This window comes from Argiope bruennichi, chromosome 7 (genome assembly GCF_947563725.1).
Source record: "Argiope bruennichi chromosome 7, qqArgBrue1.1, whole genome shotgun sequence".
NCBI classification, from domain to species: Eukaryota; Metazoa; Arthropoda; class Arachnida; order Araneae; family Araneidae; genus Argiope; species Argiope bruennichi.
In genome coordinates, this window is record NC_079157.1 from 127,882,453 (window position 1) to 127,897,220 (window position 14,768).

The window sequence follows — 14,768 nt, forward strand, 5'->3', positions numbered from 1 at the left end:
CTGCATTTAACTACCATATTGTCATCTTTAATTTAAAAAGAATGTCTCATGTAATTGATTGACAGCCACTGCTTTGAGATGCAGTAAATTAACTTTGAACAAAGGTTTGTTTGTCACAGTTAGGGGAGAGATATTACTTTAATAGTAAAAATAAACATGAACCATATAGTGGAAAATGGTTGTGGAGTGTAAGTTGATATTTCTGGCAATCAAGGAGATAATTTGGCTTAGATAGTAGTGTTCAGAGACATTTTTCCAGATAGTCATTTTTAAAAATTATGTAATTAGAAATGTAATTAAACATTTTGCTTTGTTATGGAACTACTTACTAACAATTAAAAATATTTTTTTTAGCGTGTTTCATTTCTAGAACAAAATTTTGAATGACGTTTTTCTAAAAAGAGAAACTATACGATTAAATTATCAATATCTTTTATTTAAGCAATTTAGACGCAACTCTGCAATTAAAATATCCAACGTTTTTCTGCATTTTTATAGGGTAGGGGGGAGGGACTTTACTTTATAATTTCTTTTTTTATATCACATAGTTTCCTTGTGCCGTTGTCTTGAATGTCTCTGGAAATGGTCGCGAGATTCTGAGTGGTCTTCTTAGAAAGTAGGTTATTACTAGTGCTCAGATATCCAAATGCATCATTTTGACTTTATGTAACTCAAGTCAAAGCAACTGTACAAGGGAAATATTTTCCATTTTGCTAAAGACCACCACTTTTCCATTCTCAGTTGAAATCTGTAACTCTAGAAATATACTTTCCATTGTGCTCTGTGGTACATCTGTCTTACATTTTTGTGTGTTTGAATGTCATTTTACAAATTCAATAGGCTTATGCATAAAATAGTTTGATCCTTCATTAACCACAGCATTATCATCCCAGCTACATATGTACATTAATGAGTAATAATCAAATTTTTCTCCATCTTTAGTAGCATTATTTTTAAAGATTTCAGTGGATGATGACCAATATGGTATTCATATTTTCATGGATTATTCTTTTGTTATATTTTCTTCTATGAATCCATATTATCTGGAAATTAAGTCGAATGTTGTGAAAAAAATTATTTAAATTCTGGATCCCAAATACACAGCTGGAAATATTTTCATGGATTTGGATATCAATACCATCTAAATTTTAAATCTGAATTTGCCATTTCTCTTATAAAAAAAATTTTACATTTTTTTTAATAAATGGAAGCTATTATCTGTTTCTTAACTTGTTGGCTAAAATGAAAGTTAAAATCATATTACAATTTTGGAACATTTGCAGGTAACCAGCTAATATTTAGTAATTTCTTGAGTAACTGTAAATATTTGTTTTCTTATTTACTCTAACAGGACCCAGATAAAGATGCATTGCCAAATGAAAAAGAGCACATCTCATCAGACAATGATGAACAATCTATAAACAGGAAAAAAGTAAATAAAAATTATATACATTTTGTGGTGTGTATATAAGTAAGAAGAGAATGTAATAATTTTATTGTTTTTATACAGATGACTGGTAATAGACATAAAAAGCGACAACGTACTAATTCTGAAGGACTTCCAGAAAAGAAGCTGACATCAAAACAAGTATGTTATTATTTTAACAAACAGTGTTTAAATATATAAACTAAGTTCAATCATTGTTAATATTAAATCCTGCAGGTGTATTCAAATCTTGCAGATATTTTATGAAATAATATAAAATTTCATGTATTCATATTTTTCTTCAAAAATGTGGGCAGTTTTGAAAATTATATTTATTTTGTCCCATGAACAAGCATTTATTGAAAGAAAAATATCATGTTTCACAATGTCTATGGCCACATAAAGCAGTCTGGCAGAATCCACTCCGTAAACATTGCTAAAAATATCATCCCCTTCAAAAGCCTAATTTCTTGATCTTTTAACTTTAAAGTTATTAGTGAAAAGCGCTTGAAAAGAAATAATCTTTTGTTTACTTATGTTTAACTTTTTGCGCTTATACTACTATGCGCAGTGCAAGTAAATAATGCTATGCTACGAGATAAAAGTCTTAATAAGGTTTTTCAAATGAAATGCATAAAAAAAGCATTTTAAATAATTTAGTTTCAATATTCAGTAATTCCTAGTGACTAATATTTGTATAAAATTGGACATTACTTAGTTAAAACTCTATTTAAATACCCTATATAAGCAGTTTTTAAAATTCATTTTAACACTGCAGAAATAGATGTAAACTAATATAAATCTTGTATTTAGAACTATGAATTAAATAAAAGAAACACTATTTTCTTTTTCAGCGGAGGAGATTAATGTTGCAAGAGAAAAAGAAAAAGATTGGTGTTCATTTCTATGCAGAGAAAAATGTGAAAAATCGAAACCGAAATAGAAGACAACAGGACTTGTAATAAATAATTTATAAGTTGTAAATAAAATGAAAGCTTACATTAATCATCACACTGTTAATTTTTTTTCTTTCTAAGATGTCCAAAGTCTAAGTTTCTTTAGAATAATTTGTAAATCTAAAATTCATTCCATACAGAAAATTAAAACAATATTATTATGAAGTAGAGAGTGAATGCCATTTTTTGTGCACTGATTTTTTGTATTGATCTTTGAAATACTGTTATGATTTATTATAATTACATTTAGACACTTACTTCCAATTACAAAGTTTAAGATGTGCAATTATATAAAACTACTTTGACTTTGTAGAGAGGGATAGTAAAAAATTTTGTAATTTTTTTATGGCCATCATAGGGTTAAAGCATCATTTTTCTTTTCCAAATCCTTGCACACATAAACTTTCACATTTCTATCTACAAAATTTGGAAAAGAACATGTATTTCAGAATGCAAATGTAAATATTTATCTAGTAGTACATCATCCAACGATCATGATTTCAAAAAAATTTACTAATCGCATATAATGTTGTTCACCAGTTGCAATATCGACATCAGGGAAGAGAAACTGAATATTTCAGAAATGTACTGGAAAGCCAAAGGAGAAAATAAAATTTTTTTTCTTACTTGTGCTTTCTTTTCAGTAACAAAAGATAGCTGATGATTTATGCTATGCTACGTTATCACATTATGAACTCGGTCACATTTTTATATCATTTAAAGATGTAAATTTTGAACTATTTTTTAAGCACTTTAATTAATTGTTTAAAGTTTAATGAAAGTTAATTTTTTTAATATCTTTATTATCTCTGAAAATTGTCACTCAAACATCAATTAGAAGTATAGAAAAATTGTTCAAGTGAATAAAATTGCTCTATTATATATCATCAAATTTTACATAAAGAAGCATGAAATTTTGTATGCACAGATAAAAAAAGAAATATTTTAAATTGACACTTTTTTGTTAAAGGGTCATATAAAAATTTAACATTTGTAATTCTTTTATTACCTTTTACATAAGCCAAATTATTTTTATATATATTTATACCTTATTTGATGAAACTTTACTGTTTTAATAACCTTTATAGTTAAAGAAATAAATATTTGTTCAATTTTATAGAGAACCTCCTATAGATATTAGAATTCTAAAATTAATTGTTGCTACAAAATAGAATAAGAAGAAAAAATAATTTTTGCACTAACAGTTATATGATTTATTGCATTTAGAACTGTAATAAAATTCATTTATATATATTTTTTATTCCAAAGTTTTAATTTAACTTAATGTAGGAATTTATCAAATATATATGAATTTGTAAATTTTTGAAACATAAATTCAAGTTTTTAAAACTATCTAAATATTTGAATATGATGAGTAATTATTAAAAACTTCTTAATCTTTAGAAAGTTCATTAGTGATATTTTTATTGTTTACAAGAATGATCTATTGATACCATCACAAGAAGAAACTGAGGGATTACATAAATTATGCGTAGTTCTCCAAATAGTTGCATACATGGCCTTGAGTTAAACTGAAAGATATGTCATTTTTTACAATGAAAAATAGAAGTTTTGGATATATAAATGAAAATGGGACAATCAAACCTTTACCTTTTAAGATGCAAGTTGTTCAAAGTTTCCCACAAACTCAAACAAGTTCAGAGTTTCTTGGCTTGATAGATTATTTTCAAACATTTTTCCCAAATTATGCACCTATAGCCAGACTAATAAGTAATCTTCGTGATAACATCAGATTCAAATTTGGTCTCGAACAAATTTCATCTTTCCGCAAGTTCAAAAATATTGTTAACCTATTGGTGCTAACCTATCAATAATGAGAAAATTCCATGCATTATAATTAAATGGACGTTATTCATTTTATCAGTCTTCAAATTTGAGAAGTTATTTTTTTAAAGCAAATAACTAATCCTTTTTGATATGTAATTATCTGCTTTGGAAGAATACAACACAAAGAAAGGGAAAAGCCAATCCATTCATTTGAAAACTGAAATTTATATCGAAGAATTTTTTTAAAAATTATAACTACAATAACTGCAGAAAGCACACTGTGTCATTTAAGTTTATTTATTTACATACTCAGATATTAAAATATATGAACAAATCTGAATATATCTACAACTGAATTCATACTATAAAAATTCTATTATTACTAATTTTTTTATATGGGTGGGCGGGGTCTCTTAAAAAGAATCTACTTAATTTAAATGTGCCAAATGACAAAACGCATTTTGAATTGGAAATAGCAAGTAAAGTATAAAACCTTATTTCTTTGAAAATGTAAATACATAAGGGAACTGACAAGTTGCAGATCTAAATTTTGAAAACTATCCTCTCTAAAAACTGTTAAAAAAAGATTTACATTACAATGAGGAAAGGCAGATAAATTCAATACTTACTTCAAGAGAAGAATTTTATTTTCTAGTCAAACACATATGATTCAGATCTTAAGATTTCTTAAAACTGCGAAGGAAAAACTAAGTACAATTCATGTGTTTATTTTCAGATTTTGTATTTCTTGATCATCACAAATAATTAGGAATTCAATATGTTTCATTGTGTGGTGATAGGAGAGATGTGTCAGGAGGAAAAAATATTTTTTAACATTTTAATAACAAATAGCATTCAAATAAATTTTGCAGGCTGTATTAAGAGAGTTAAAATATCCAAAAATGACTTTCCTATAACAATTTAAATGGACCAATTCATACATTTTGCTAGATAATTTTGTTCTATTCTTTTTCTTAAACGAACACATGTATTTTTAACATATCAAATTGGCAATAAAATAATAATAATGTTAAAAAATTTTAATAGTACAAAACAATTCAAATGAAAAGGATATTTTTAATAATGTTTCTTATATTACAGGATGATAAAAAATATATATATGCTGATGATAATATAGATAAAAATATCAAACTGATGCATATTTAACCTCATCAAAAGCTTTACGGGCTTTCTTCAGTTCTTCATTCATTGTTAACAAATCTTTAACTCTTGCATATCTTCGAGGATCTTTTCTTACAAGAAAAACAATATCTTCCACTTGAACACGCCCTGTACGTCCTATTTCCATTGCTTTATGAGTCTGCAAAGGAAATATGTAAAAAATCAGATTACATTTGTCAAAACAGCTAAAATATTGTTCAATAACAGATATGAAGTTAAATATATTTAAAAGAAATTGAACTAAATGTTTTGATTTGAGAAAGCAAATTATCTTTAAAAAAAATGCTGATAGATTTTCTGGAAGAGACCAAGTACAACAAACTGTGAAAAAAATCTCCTTGACTGAACTTGCACATTTTCTTGATTTATGGTTGCCAATTATAGTAGTTTCCTGCCTTTCTTCCTATTCAGAATAAATATATGTATACAGCATACATTATTGAAAATAGTTTTATGAGTTATTTAATATAAAAAACATATAATTTAAAAATGAATAATAAAATTTTAAAAATGGAATGAAAATCCTTAAAAAAAACTATTGAAACAATATATTAAATTTCTTATATAGAAAAGTACTGGAAATGTCAACAAGATACTTTACCTCTAATACTGCATAAGAATTCAAAGAAACATTAAAACTACATTTTCGGTTCAAACTAACTAACAGTTCAATAACAAATTAGTGCTTTTTGCAAAAGTACCAGAATTGCATATTGCAATATAAATATAAAAATTATATAATAAAAATAATATATATCTTAGCAAAAATTTAAACAAAAGAAGTTGCCAAATGTTACTTTCAATCTTTTTTCTTTAAAAAATCTTAAGAAATTACTTCCTCTAAACAAAAACTTATGCTTTTATAGCTGAATCAAATTATTTTAATTTCATTTTTATTGCAAATGTAAAATATTAATTTAAAGATAATAATTCAACTAATAAATGGTTACCTATTATAATTAAATATACTATTATCTATTATAATTAAAATGAAAAAAATTACAAATACTAAATAATTAATAGTTTTAAAATTGAAATATAAATTACTAGAGTAGTCGCTTATAAAAATACTTATTTTATAAGTAAGTATATTATAAGTATAAAAAACTTGTTTTAAAACAACCAGTCTAGCTTTAAGTGAATTAAAAAGTTTCAAAAGTTTTTTGCAATATTTTGAGGCTGGTAATTTCACTCTGAACTCTTGAATTCTCTTCATAAGCTCTCCAAGAATTTATTTTGCTTTTAATTCTTTGAGCTAAAGCCCTGTTTCCGTTTTTTTCTTCCCTTTTTTACAAAATTCCTTTTCTTCCTTTCTTTTATTCACTCTCTCTATACTTAGCTCATGTATTTCTTACACTTAAAATCGATTGCTTTTACACTTTCAAATATTTATTCCATTATTTGCTTGAATGCTATCATTAAAACAAAAAAAAAAAAAAAAATTGCAATGAATGATTGTTTTTTCATATTTTCACATAAACACTAGCTTTTTTATCGAAAATCTTCTCTCAACAATACAGTTGCCATAAGAAAGAATTATTATCATCTTTAATAAAGATATGGCATTATTGTAAGGCTTTGAGTTGAGAGCAGATGGACAATAATATATCTGTATTTTCTAGTTTTTGAAAAGTGACCTTTTTGAAAATTTCATTATGGTTGCTATTAGCAATATTTATCAGCTTACTACTCTTCTTATCATAATGAAATTCCAAAAAGTTGCCATATCAAGCTATCCTGGACTGCTGTTGCTACGATCGTTTTGGTGACATTAAGCTTCAAATATAGAGAAATAATAATGTGAAATCAGTGATTGCATGCAGGCTTGGCACGAAATGCTTTTGAACACAATTTCCCTCACTTGTCCACGATTTTTCCAGGTCAAAGAAAATTCCCTGAAATCTGATTTTCTGGTTCTGTCGCTCAATGAAGAACTTTCAAGTCAATAAATAGTTGAAGAAAAACTACAGAACAGTTGATAAATTCTTGACTTGATCCATGTATTAAAAAGAAGACATGTAATTAATATTTAGAACACAAAGTTTCAAGGGAAGATAACATTGAGTCTTTGCAATTTATATGTAAAAAAGACAAATATATTACTTTTCTAAATGTAAATCTCAGCAATTCATTTTCTAATCACTTAAGATCTTATTACTTAGTGTAAATAGTTACTAAAAATCAAGAATTTCTTTTACAACATCTAAATGATAATTTGAGCTTTTATTTACTTTAATAAATAAATAAAATGTGTTTTATACGCTTATACACTCATAAGAAAGTTCTCTATTTAGCAATTTAAGGCTAAACTCTTTAAATCAATTTTAACTATCACCATGTAATGAATTTTAAATAATTAATATTAAAATGTGTTTTTTTAGGAAACTTGGTATTCATACACCTGTTAATAAAACAACAATTTTATTTATTTAAAATTATACATTATCTTTAATTATCCCCTTCTACACATACGCACATGTGTAATCCTTTACACATCATATATTGAAAAATGCTTTAAAATTACCATACATTAAAGAATTAAAATCTAATTTAAAATATGCTATTATTTTGTTAATATCCATAACGAAAAAGTTTTGATAAAAGAAAAAGTAGATATATATTTCAGCATGCCACTAATAGACTTAAAGTGCAGTTACCTGTCATTGGCAAACATAGATAAATTTTAACTATGAATAACACAATATCTTTGGCATTTCATCACTAGTATGTGATTAGCACACAAATATCAAAATGTAATAAGAAAAATCCAGGCAAGAAGTTCAAATCACCTATTCTAAATATTTCTTTCAACTAGCAAATTACTGTTATTGCTGATTAAAATTATGTTGGCTTTAAAGACATTTTGAAATATTTGTACTAATGCTTTATATTAATAAATGATCTAAAAAAAATTCAAAAGTATATTTTTAAATAAAAAATTCAGTTCATTCTCACTAAATTTGCAGTGAAACAACAAATGACATTAACATTTTGCAGCATAAAACTTTAAGGCAAACAATACTAATTTAATTAAAATGAAGTTAAAAAAAGACATTATTTGAAAATAACTACAAAAAAATTTAATTTCTACAGTGCATATAAACAGAGTAAGAATATTTTTCTGCCTTGATCCTAATTTGTTTATATTCCTGAAGGGGAAAGGGGAGAACCTTAATCATCTCAGAGCACCCAACAAATCAATCTTCTTTTTAAAGTTGAAATAGAAACAGCCTGCTCAGATCAAGAGATTGTATCTTGTATACAGAAATTAATTCGTTAATCAGGTAGAATAAATATTTCATTACCAAACAAGGTGAACAAAAGTTATTTCCCAGATTAAAAACCAACAGACATGTGAATGTGATAAGGACATGATAGGAACTGGGCAGATACTGGAGTTGTTTCACAAAATAATTAAACCATCTGTGTCAATGAAAAGTTACTGTGCCTAACTCTTCATCAGTGTGAAAACTTGGTTAATGTTTATAATCAGCAGTGTTTGAAATAGTTCATTGGCCTTTTTGAAATCTAATATTTACCATTAGCACTGACCATTTATATCTCGCAAAAACATTAACAGAGAGAGAGAGAATAATGATAGTTTGAAATATTTTTGAAAAAATGAAAAAAATCATGTTGAACAGAAATAAATAAGAGAATAATACTAGACTGTTAAAAACTAAAGTTGTAAAAGATACATTACACTGATGATTGCACTGAAATTAATTTTGTCTAAGAAAAATGATATTGAAAAGTTTATTTGCTTAAGACAGCTTTGCTCCAAAAAGTTTTAAATTACAGTAGGTAAGATTTCCTATGGAATCACATATTTTAATCAATAATTTAATACAAACCAAAGAGTTGCAAGAAATCTTTTTGAAATTTTACTTTAAGGAGACAGTTTTTATTTTTATGTGGAATTACAATAATAATTATAGAGCATTATATGGAATGACATAAATAATGACTTTTAAGGCTTTTTTTTTTTTTTCAAAAGTACATAAATTGAAAGAAAATTACTAGACATGCTGAATTGCTACTAGACATGCTACCTTGTTAAATACTTACAATTTCAGTTATAAACTCTATTACAAGGTCTTCTAGTAGATCTACTGATTCTGTGTAAGGGTTCTGATCATCACCAAATCCATACATCATACAACGAACTAATGAAATACAACAAAAATAAAATAAAGGAATAAATAAAATGAATAAATTTTCTTAAAAATTACAATATTGGTAATAATGTTTCAGACTTACGTTCTTTTGAAAATAAGCGCTTTCTTTTATCGCCACTTTGAGGTTCCTGACTTTCTTGAAGATCATCTTCAAACTAGAAAAAACAAACAAAAAAAACTTGATTTTAATGTTGTAATATATAATTATTTTCATTTTCTAATCTATGTTACAACAGAAAAAAAATAATTAAAATGATATTAATAAAAAATTACACATATGGAGAAAATTAACACAAACACAGTAAAATTATGACCAAGATACAGGATTCATAGTGAGAAACTGATGCAAAAATTAAATACTTTCAAGAACTTTTTAAGCATCTTAGCCAAAAGAATTAAGCAAAATATGTACACATGTACATATGTATACATGTACACATATGTAATCTAGCGTATTTTCTAAGCATATGATATTTTCTGTTTTATAATAAAGCATAGTTTTTATTAAAAATTTTTTTAAAAAAATTAACTTAAAACGTGCATTTTTTAAATTTGAATATTTATTTCTGTATATCCACAATATTTGCACAACATCTTCTATTGTAAAACAAATTATCTTTTTAATTTTTGACAAAAACAAAAAAGATTATGAAAATGAAAAACTATCAATACCAAAAAATCAAGTCAACTTTTATAAGATTAACAACAAAAATGTGTCATTTTTTTTCAGTATTTCTCAAAATTAACAAACTACTAATTTATTTAGATGGATAGATTATTTCTGAAAATATCAACATTGATGCAGAAGCATAGCTTGACCAAACAGTTTGTATTTGATTTTTATATGTGCAAAAACGAATAAGATTCGACACAGCTGGCATGAAAAGTGTGAATTTCCTCCTGTATTAACTTGTTATAATTAGCCATTTTAGTTGCAGTCTTATAAAGCTAAGAGCAAAGCATTTCGGAAGGGCTACCATCATAAGACTGACAAAATTGCAATGAAATTGACGACAGTACAATGCCATGACCTAAATGAATTTCTTAAATCATTTTTTAATCAAAAAGAATAGCAGCATTCAGAAAAGGTCAGGCTATAAAAAATTGTCTCATCTCTTCTTCTGAAATTAGTAAAGACCTTTTTTCAAACATTTTTGCATCCTGAAAATTTGATAAAATCTTGCTTTTTAACTGATCTATATATAAAAAATTCTTACTTTAGCTCTAAAAAATTGCAGAAAAATGTGATTATATGTTTTGCAAAGAAATGAAAATTATTTAACAACTCCTTGTTTCCATAAAGAAATATAAACAAATTCGTAGAGTTAAAAAAAAAAAGAGCCAATTCTGTAATTAAAATCAAAAAAAAAAAAAAAATGTTAGTTGAAGCATTTATTATAAGTATTTTTTGGGACCAACACAAGACAATGCATTGCTTCAAAATTTAACAAAACTCATCAAATGAAGAATCTGATTCAATGAATCGCTTAAAATTTTTTAAGAATAAAAACAAAGTAAGCATTTTTTAAATTTCTTTTTCCAAGACTCTAACCACAGTAAAATAACGCAATGACATTGTTTTGAACTTCATCATAATAAAAATCATCATTATAAATTATGTCCAAAATTAATTTTTCAAAAATTGCCAAAAGAAAAGGAAAAAAAAAAAGCATTAAACAAAATTTTTATTATTGAAAAGCTCATTTTTAAGTCTTTAAAATGGAGTTAAAATAATTTTTGTATGATGATAAGCTTTGATGTTATGGTGAAAACAAGTTAAAATTCTGTGTTTTTTTTGTTTTTTTTTAATGAAGATTTTGAAAAATCTACGTTTGGTCAGCCTCTAATATCTCAAAAATGACTTCACAAATTTCATACTCCTAACTTAAATGGTTTATGCTGCACACTTCTCTGTCAATCAGAACAAACCTTTATATGCAAAGAAAGGTTTCTTTGAGAACAAAATTTCTGTAAGAGTTATAAAAGGGGAAAAAAAGAACAACCAATAATTGTTATAGAATGATAGAATACACACCCTGAAGAATAAGTTTTGAAAAACTTCTATTTATCTCATTAAAAATTTTAAATACCAGAAAACTAGCAGTTTTTTTTTAAATTTATTTTTCCTTGATAAAAACTAACATCTGACAAGATTGGTCCAATAAATAATAATTTTCAGATAGATGGGGGTCATTTAAAATGTACACCATGAAAAAAATCATGATCACTGAAAACTTATGGCTTCAAGTTAAAATGTCATCAAACTAGATTTTACACAATCGACTAACATAACAGCACACTGCAATTAATTACATTTCAGTATAGTACATTAAAACCAATTTAATATGTCATTCAAGGAATTGCTTCAAAACAACATATTAAAGAGAATAATGATCGAATGCGTAATGTACTAAAGAGGCTTCTCTGCAAGTGTTTTTACAGCAGCTTCTACCATGTATGATATACCTCTTTCTATATACAAAATTCATCCTGCTGTATTTTTGTTTTCTGTTGACCGGACCATCTGAGCATTCTTCCTTAACAACACATAAAAGTTACTTGGCATAACTTAAATAAACTCTTCAACATCTTGAACATTAAAAATTTGTTTAGTGTTTATGAAATCTTTTTTTTTTTTTTTTTTAAATTTCAATTGTTTTTCAAGCTGCAACAAGTATGGCACAGTACATATTTCATACTGCCCCCTACGGATAACTATGCCAATATTTCAATAAAAGGCAATGCACATTGTTAAAAAAAGAGAAATTGGGAAGGAAAAAAAAAAAAAAAAATGTTTCATGAGCCTTATTTTAATATGTGTTGGCACACCTAGATCTATTTCATTCTGGATTCCTGGTCCGAATTCTTCCCTTTCCTTGGTTTTCTTTCTTGATATATTTGATAAATAAGCCTTTACTACTATGCTTTTAAATTATCGTATTCAATGTATGGAGAAACAAAACAAATAAAATGCTGCCTTGGAACTTCTCAAGAATAAGCACTTTTTAAGGACCTTTTCCCAAATTTAATCACTTATAAGGTGCTTAAAAATGGTTTTCAAAATGAAGCATTTATAAGGTGCTTAAAAATGGTTTTCAAAATTAAGCATTTATAAGGTGCTTAAAAATGGTATTCAAATTTAAGCACTTTTCATGATACTATACACCCTGACATAATTAATCATAATATCAGTAAATTAATCTCAATTGCTATTGCACTTTGAATTTTGATGTTTTATTATTTTATAAATAAAGAATCAAATCTATAAATAGAAATATATTTTTATTGTATCTAAATGGATTTTTTTTTCTAGAATAGTTGTTATCAATTTCAGTTTAATGAAATACAATGCATTGCTTAATATTTATTAATTACTTAAAAATATGAATTCCATACTTTTCTCGCAATTTTTTTTAGAAATGGGGGGAAGAAATGTTAATAAAACAAATAAAAATGTTTTGCAAACTAATATTTTCCAAAATAAGAAAAAAAAAATGTAGAAAATTAAAAAAATTTTTAAAAAATACTTCATAAAATTCTATGTTTTATTTTGAGAAATTACAGACCTTTTTATAATAATTCTCACTCATTCAATCATCATTACAACTCATTTTTGGTTTAAAATTTAAGTTTAAAAAATTTAAATATCAAAGACATCACGGATGTACATTCTCTTTCACAACTTTTTCTTTTCTTTATGAAGATAATCTATATAATCATGTAACAAACTTATTACAGCCAATTTAATACAACTGTTTAACTCGGCAATTCAACAAATAATTCAATCATGTTTCGGGGGTACTAAATAAGTGAAACTTTCACACTTGTTTGCTGATATTTGGTTATAATAGCAAAAAAGGAAACATTATTATGATTTTTGTTTGAAGCTTACCAGATATTTTTAATCAACTATAACATATTAAATGTGGTTGCTATCATAACTGTAAATTAGCTATTTTTCTTGATCATTCATATTTTTTTAAATACAAAAACATTTTATATACCAATTAATTTAAAAAGAAATGTTCATTATAACATAAATAAAATTTTAACAGATGTCACTCCCTATCTTCTAATATGATAATCACCTCAAAGTTCGAGCATTGATTTCAATTCAGTCAATTTATTGCTATTATACATAAAGCCTGAACGATGCCAATTATCTCCACTATCCAGAATCAGTGAAGAAATCAGCTGTCATCAAGACATAGATCATACAATTTTTGTTTGCAAATTTTCAAACAAAAATATATTTGCAATTACGAAAAAACGACGAAATTATCAAAATCCAAAATGACTCACCTACAATGATATTATATAGAACTAATTTGTTGACACTACTGACATGTGCTGCAAGTTTATCTTTAAGATCATAGTCAACAATATTCGCTTATGTTATGACAACATCTGCGTCCGCAATATTCTAGAATTTCAAAATCTGTAACATTTTATGTTTTTTGGACAAAAAAAAAAGTATTTTCTGTAGGCAAAGATAATGTGGAAATCATTAAAACTCAATTATTTTTTTAAATACGTTATAAACACTTACTTGATCAAAATCCTCTGTGGTAGCCGCCATAACTAGTTAATTATACAATGATTGCTTGATTGAATTGTTGAAGAAATATGATTTACTCGAGCCTGAATTTTCTGCAGATTTCTGGAAAATTGTAATAACTACTTACTGTTAGGGATGACGAATTTTTTAAGAGCGGCTATCACGTAACCAATATCAAAAAGTCACAAATACTAGTGATCAATACTTTTCAAAGAGGGGTGTGATTCAAATCCTTGATTAGAGATGCATAATCCACGATTTTTTGAATAACAAATAATATTTCTATTGTTATTTTTAAATATGCATTCCAAATATCTGTTATTTCAATCATATTATTAATTAAAAATTATTACTTAATATTAAATATAAAATTTATTAATTCTAATTAATACTTAATTTACTAATTTAATTAACGTGTGATTGAATTAATTTATCTGTTTCAGCTTACTTCTTAAATTTTTTTTTCTCAAAACTATTTATTTAATTTATTTATTAGAGTGAACCATTTTCTGGAAAAGATGAGTTAAAAATATATATCATTTCTTTAAAATGTTTACTTTAGTCCTATATTCTACCAATAGATGGCGCCAGCAGTAAACAGAGTACATGTAATCAAAGTCAATGATGTCACGAGCAATTAAAAATGATCTGTATGGAATAGCGCATCATCAAATACGAAT

General features: G+C 25.9%; 2 protein-coding genes across 4 annotated transcripts in view; one reads left to right on the top strand and one right to left on the bottom strand.

Moving 5' to 3' along the window:
• The window catches only part of LOC129974978 (uncharacterized), a 35,646-nt gene extending 33,209 nt beyond the window's left edge, over positions 1-2,437 (top strand). Inside the window, exons 18-20 of the mRNA XM_056087812.1 lie at positions 1,352-1,432; positions 1,511-1,588; positions 2,281-2,437. Coding sequence (XP_055943787.1) covers positions 1,352-1,432; positions 1,511-1,588; positions 2,281-2,388 — 267 coding nt within the window. The 3' untranslated portion in view covers positions 2,389-2,437. The remainder of the gene's footprint in view (positions 1-1,351; positions 1,433-1,510; positions 1,589-2,280) is intronic.
• Positions 2,438-3,956: 1,519 nt separating this feature from the next.
• Positions 3,957-14,259, bottom strand: LOC129974979 (transcription initiation factor TFIID subunit 13-like). 3 transcript variants are annotated; one of them, XM_056087815.1, is made up of 5 exons: positions 13,833-13,955; positions 9,613-9,685; positions 9,421-9,518; positions 5,339-5,491; positions 3,957-4,207 (listed from the first exon to the last, which is right to left on the bottom strand). In XM_056087815.1, the coding sequence occupies exons 3-5, from the start codon at positions 9,508-9,510 to the stop codon at positions 4,088-4,090; spliced, it is 363 nt and encodes a 120-aa protein (XP_055943790.1). In that variant the 5' UTR covers positions 9,511-9,518; positions 9,613-9,685; positions 13,833-13,955; the 3' UTR covers positions 3,957-4,087. The 3 variants fall into 3 exon arrangements, with proteins under 3 accessions (XP_055943790.1, XP_055943788.1, XP_055943789.1); XM_056087813.1 differs by lacking the exon at positions 13,833-13,955 and adding an exon at positions 14,080-14,259 and having other exon boundaries at positions 3,976-4,207; XM_056087814.1 differs by lacking the exons at positions 3,957-4,207; positions 13,833-13,955 and adding an exon at positions 14,080-14,251 and having other exon boundaries at positions 5,228-5,491.
• Positions 14,260-14,768: the final 509 nt, after the last annotated feature.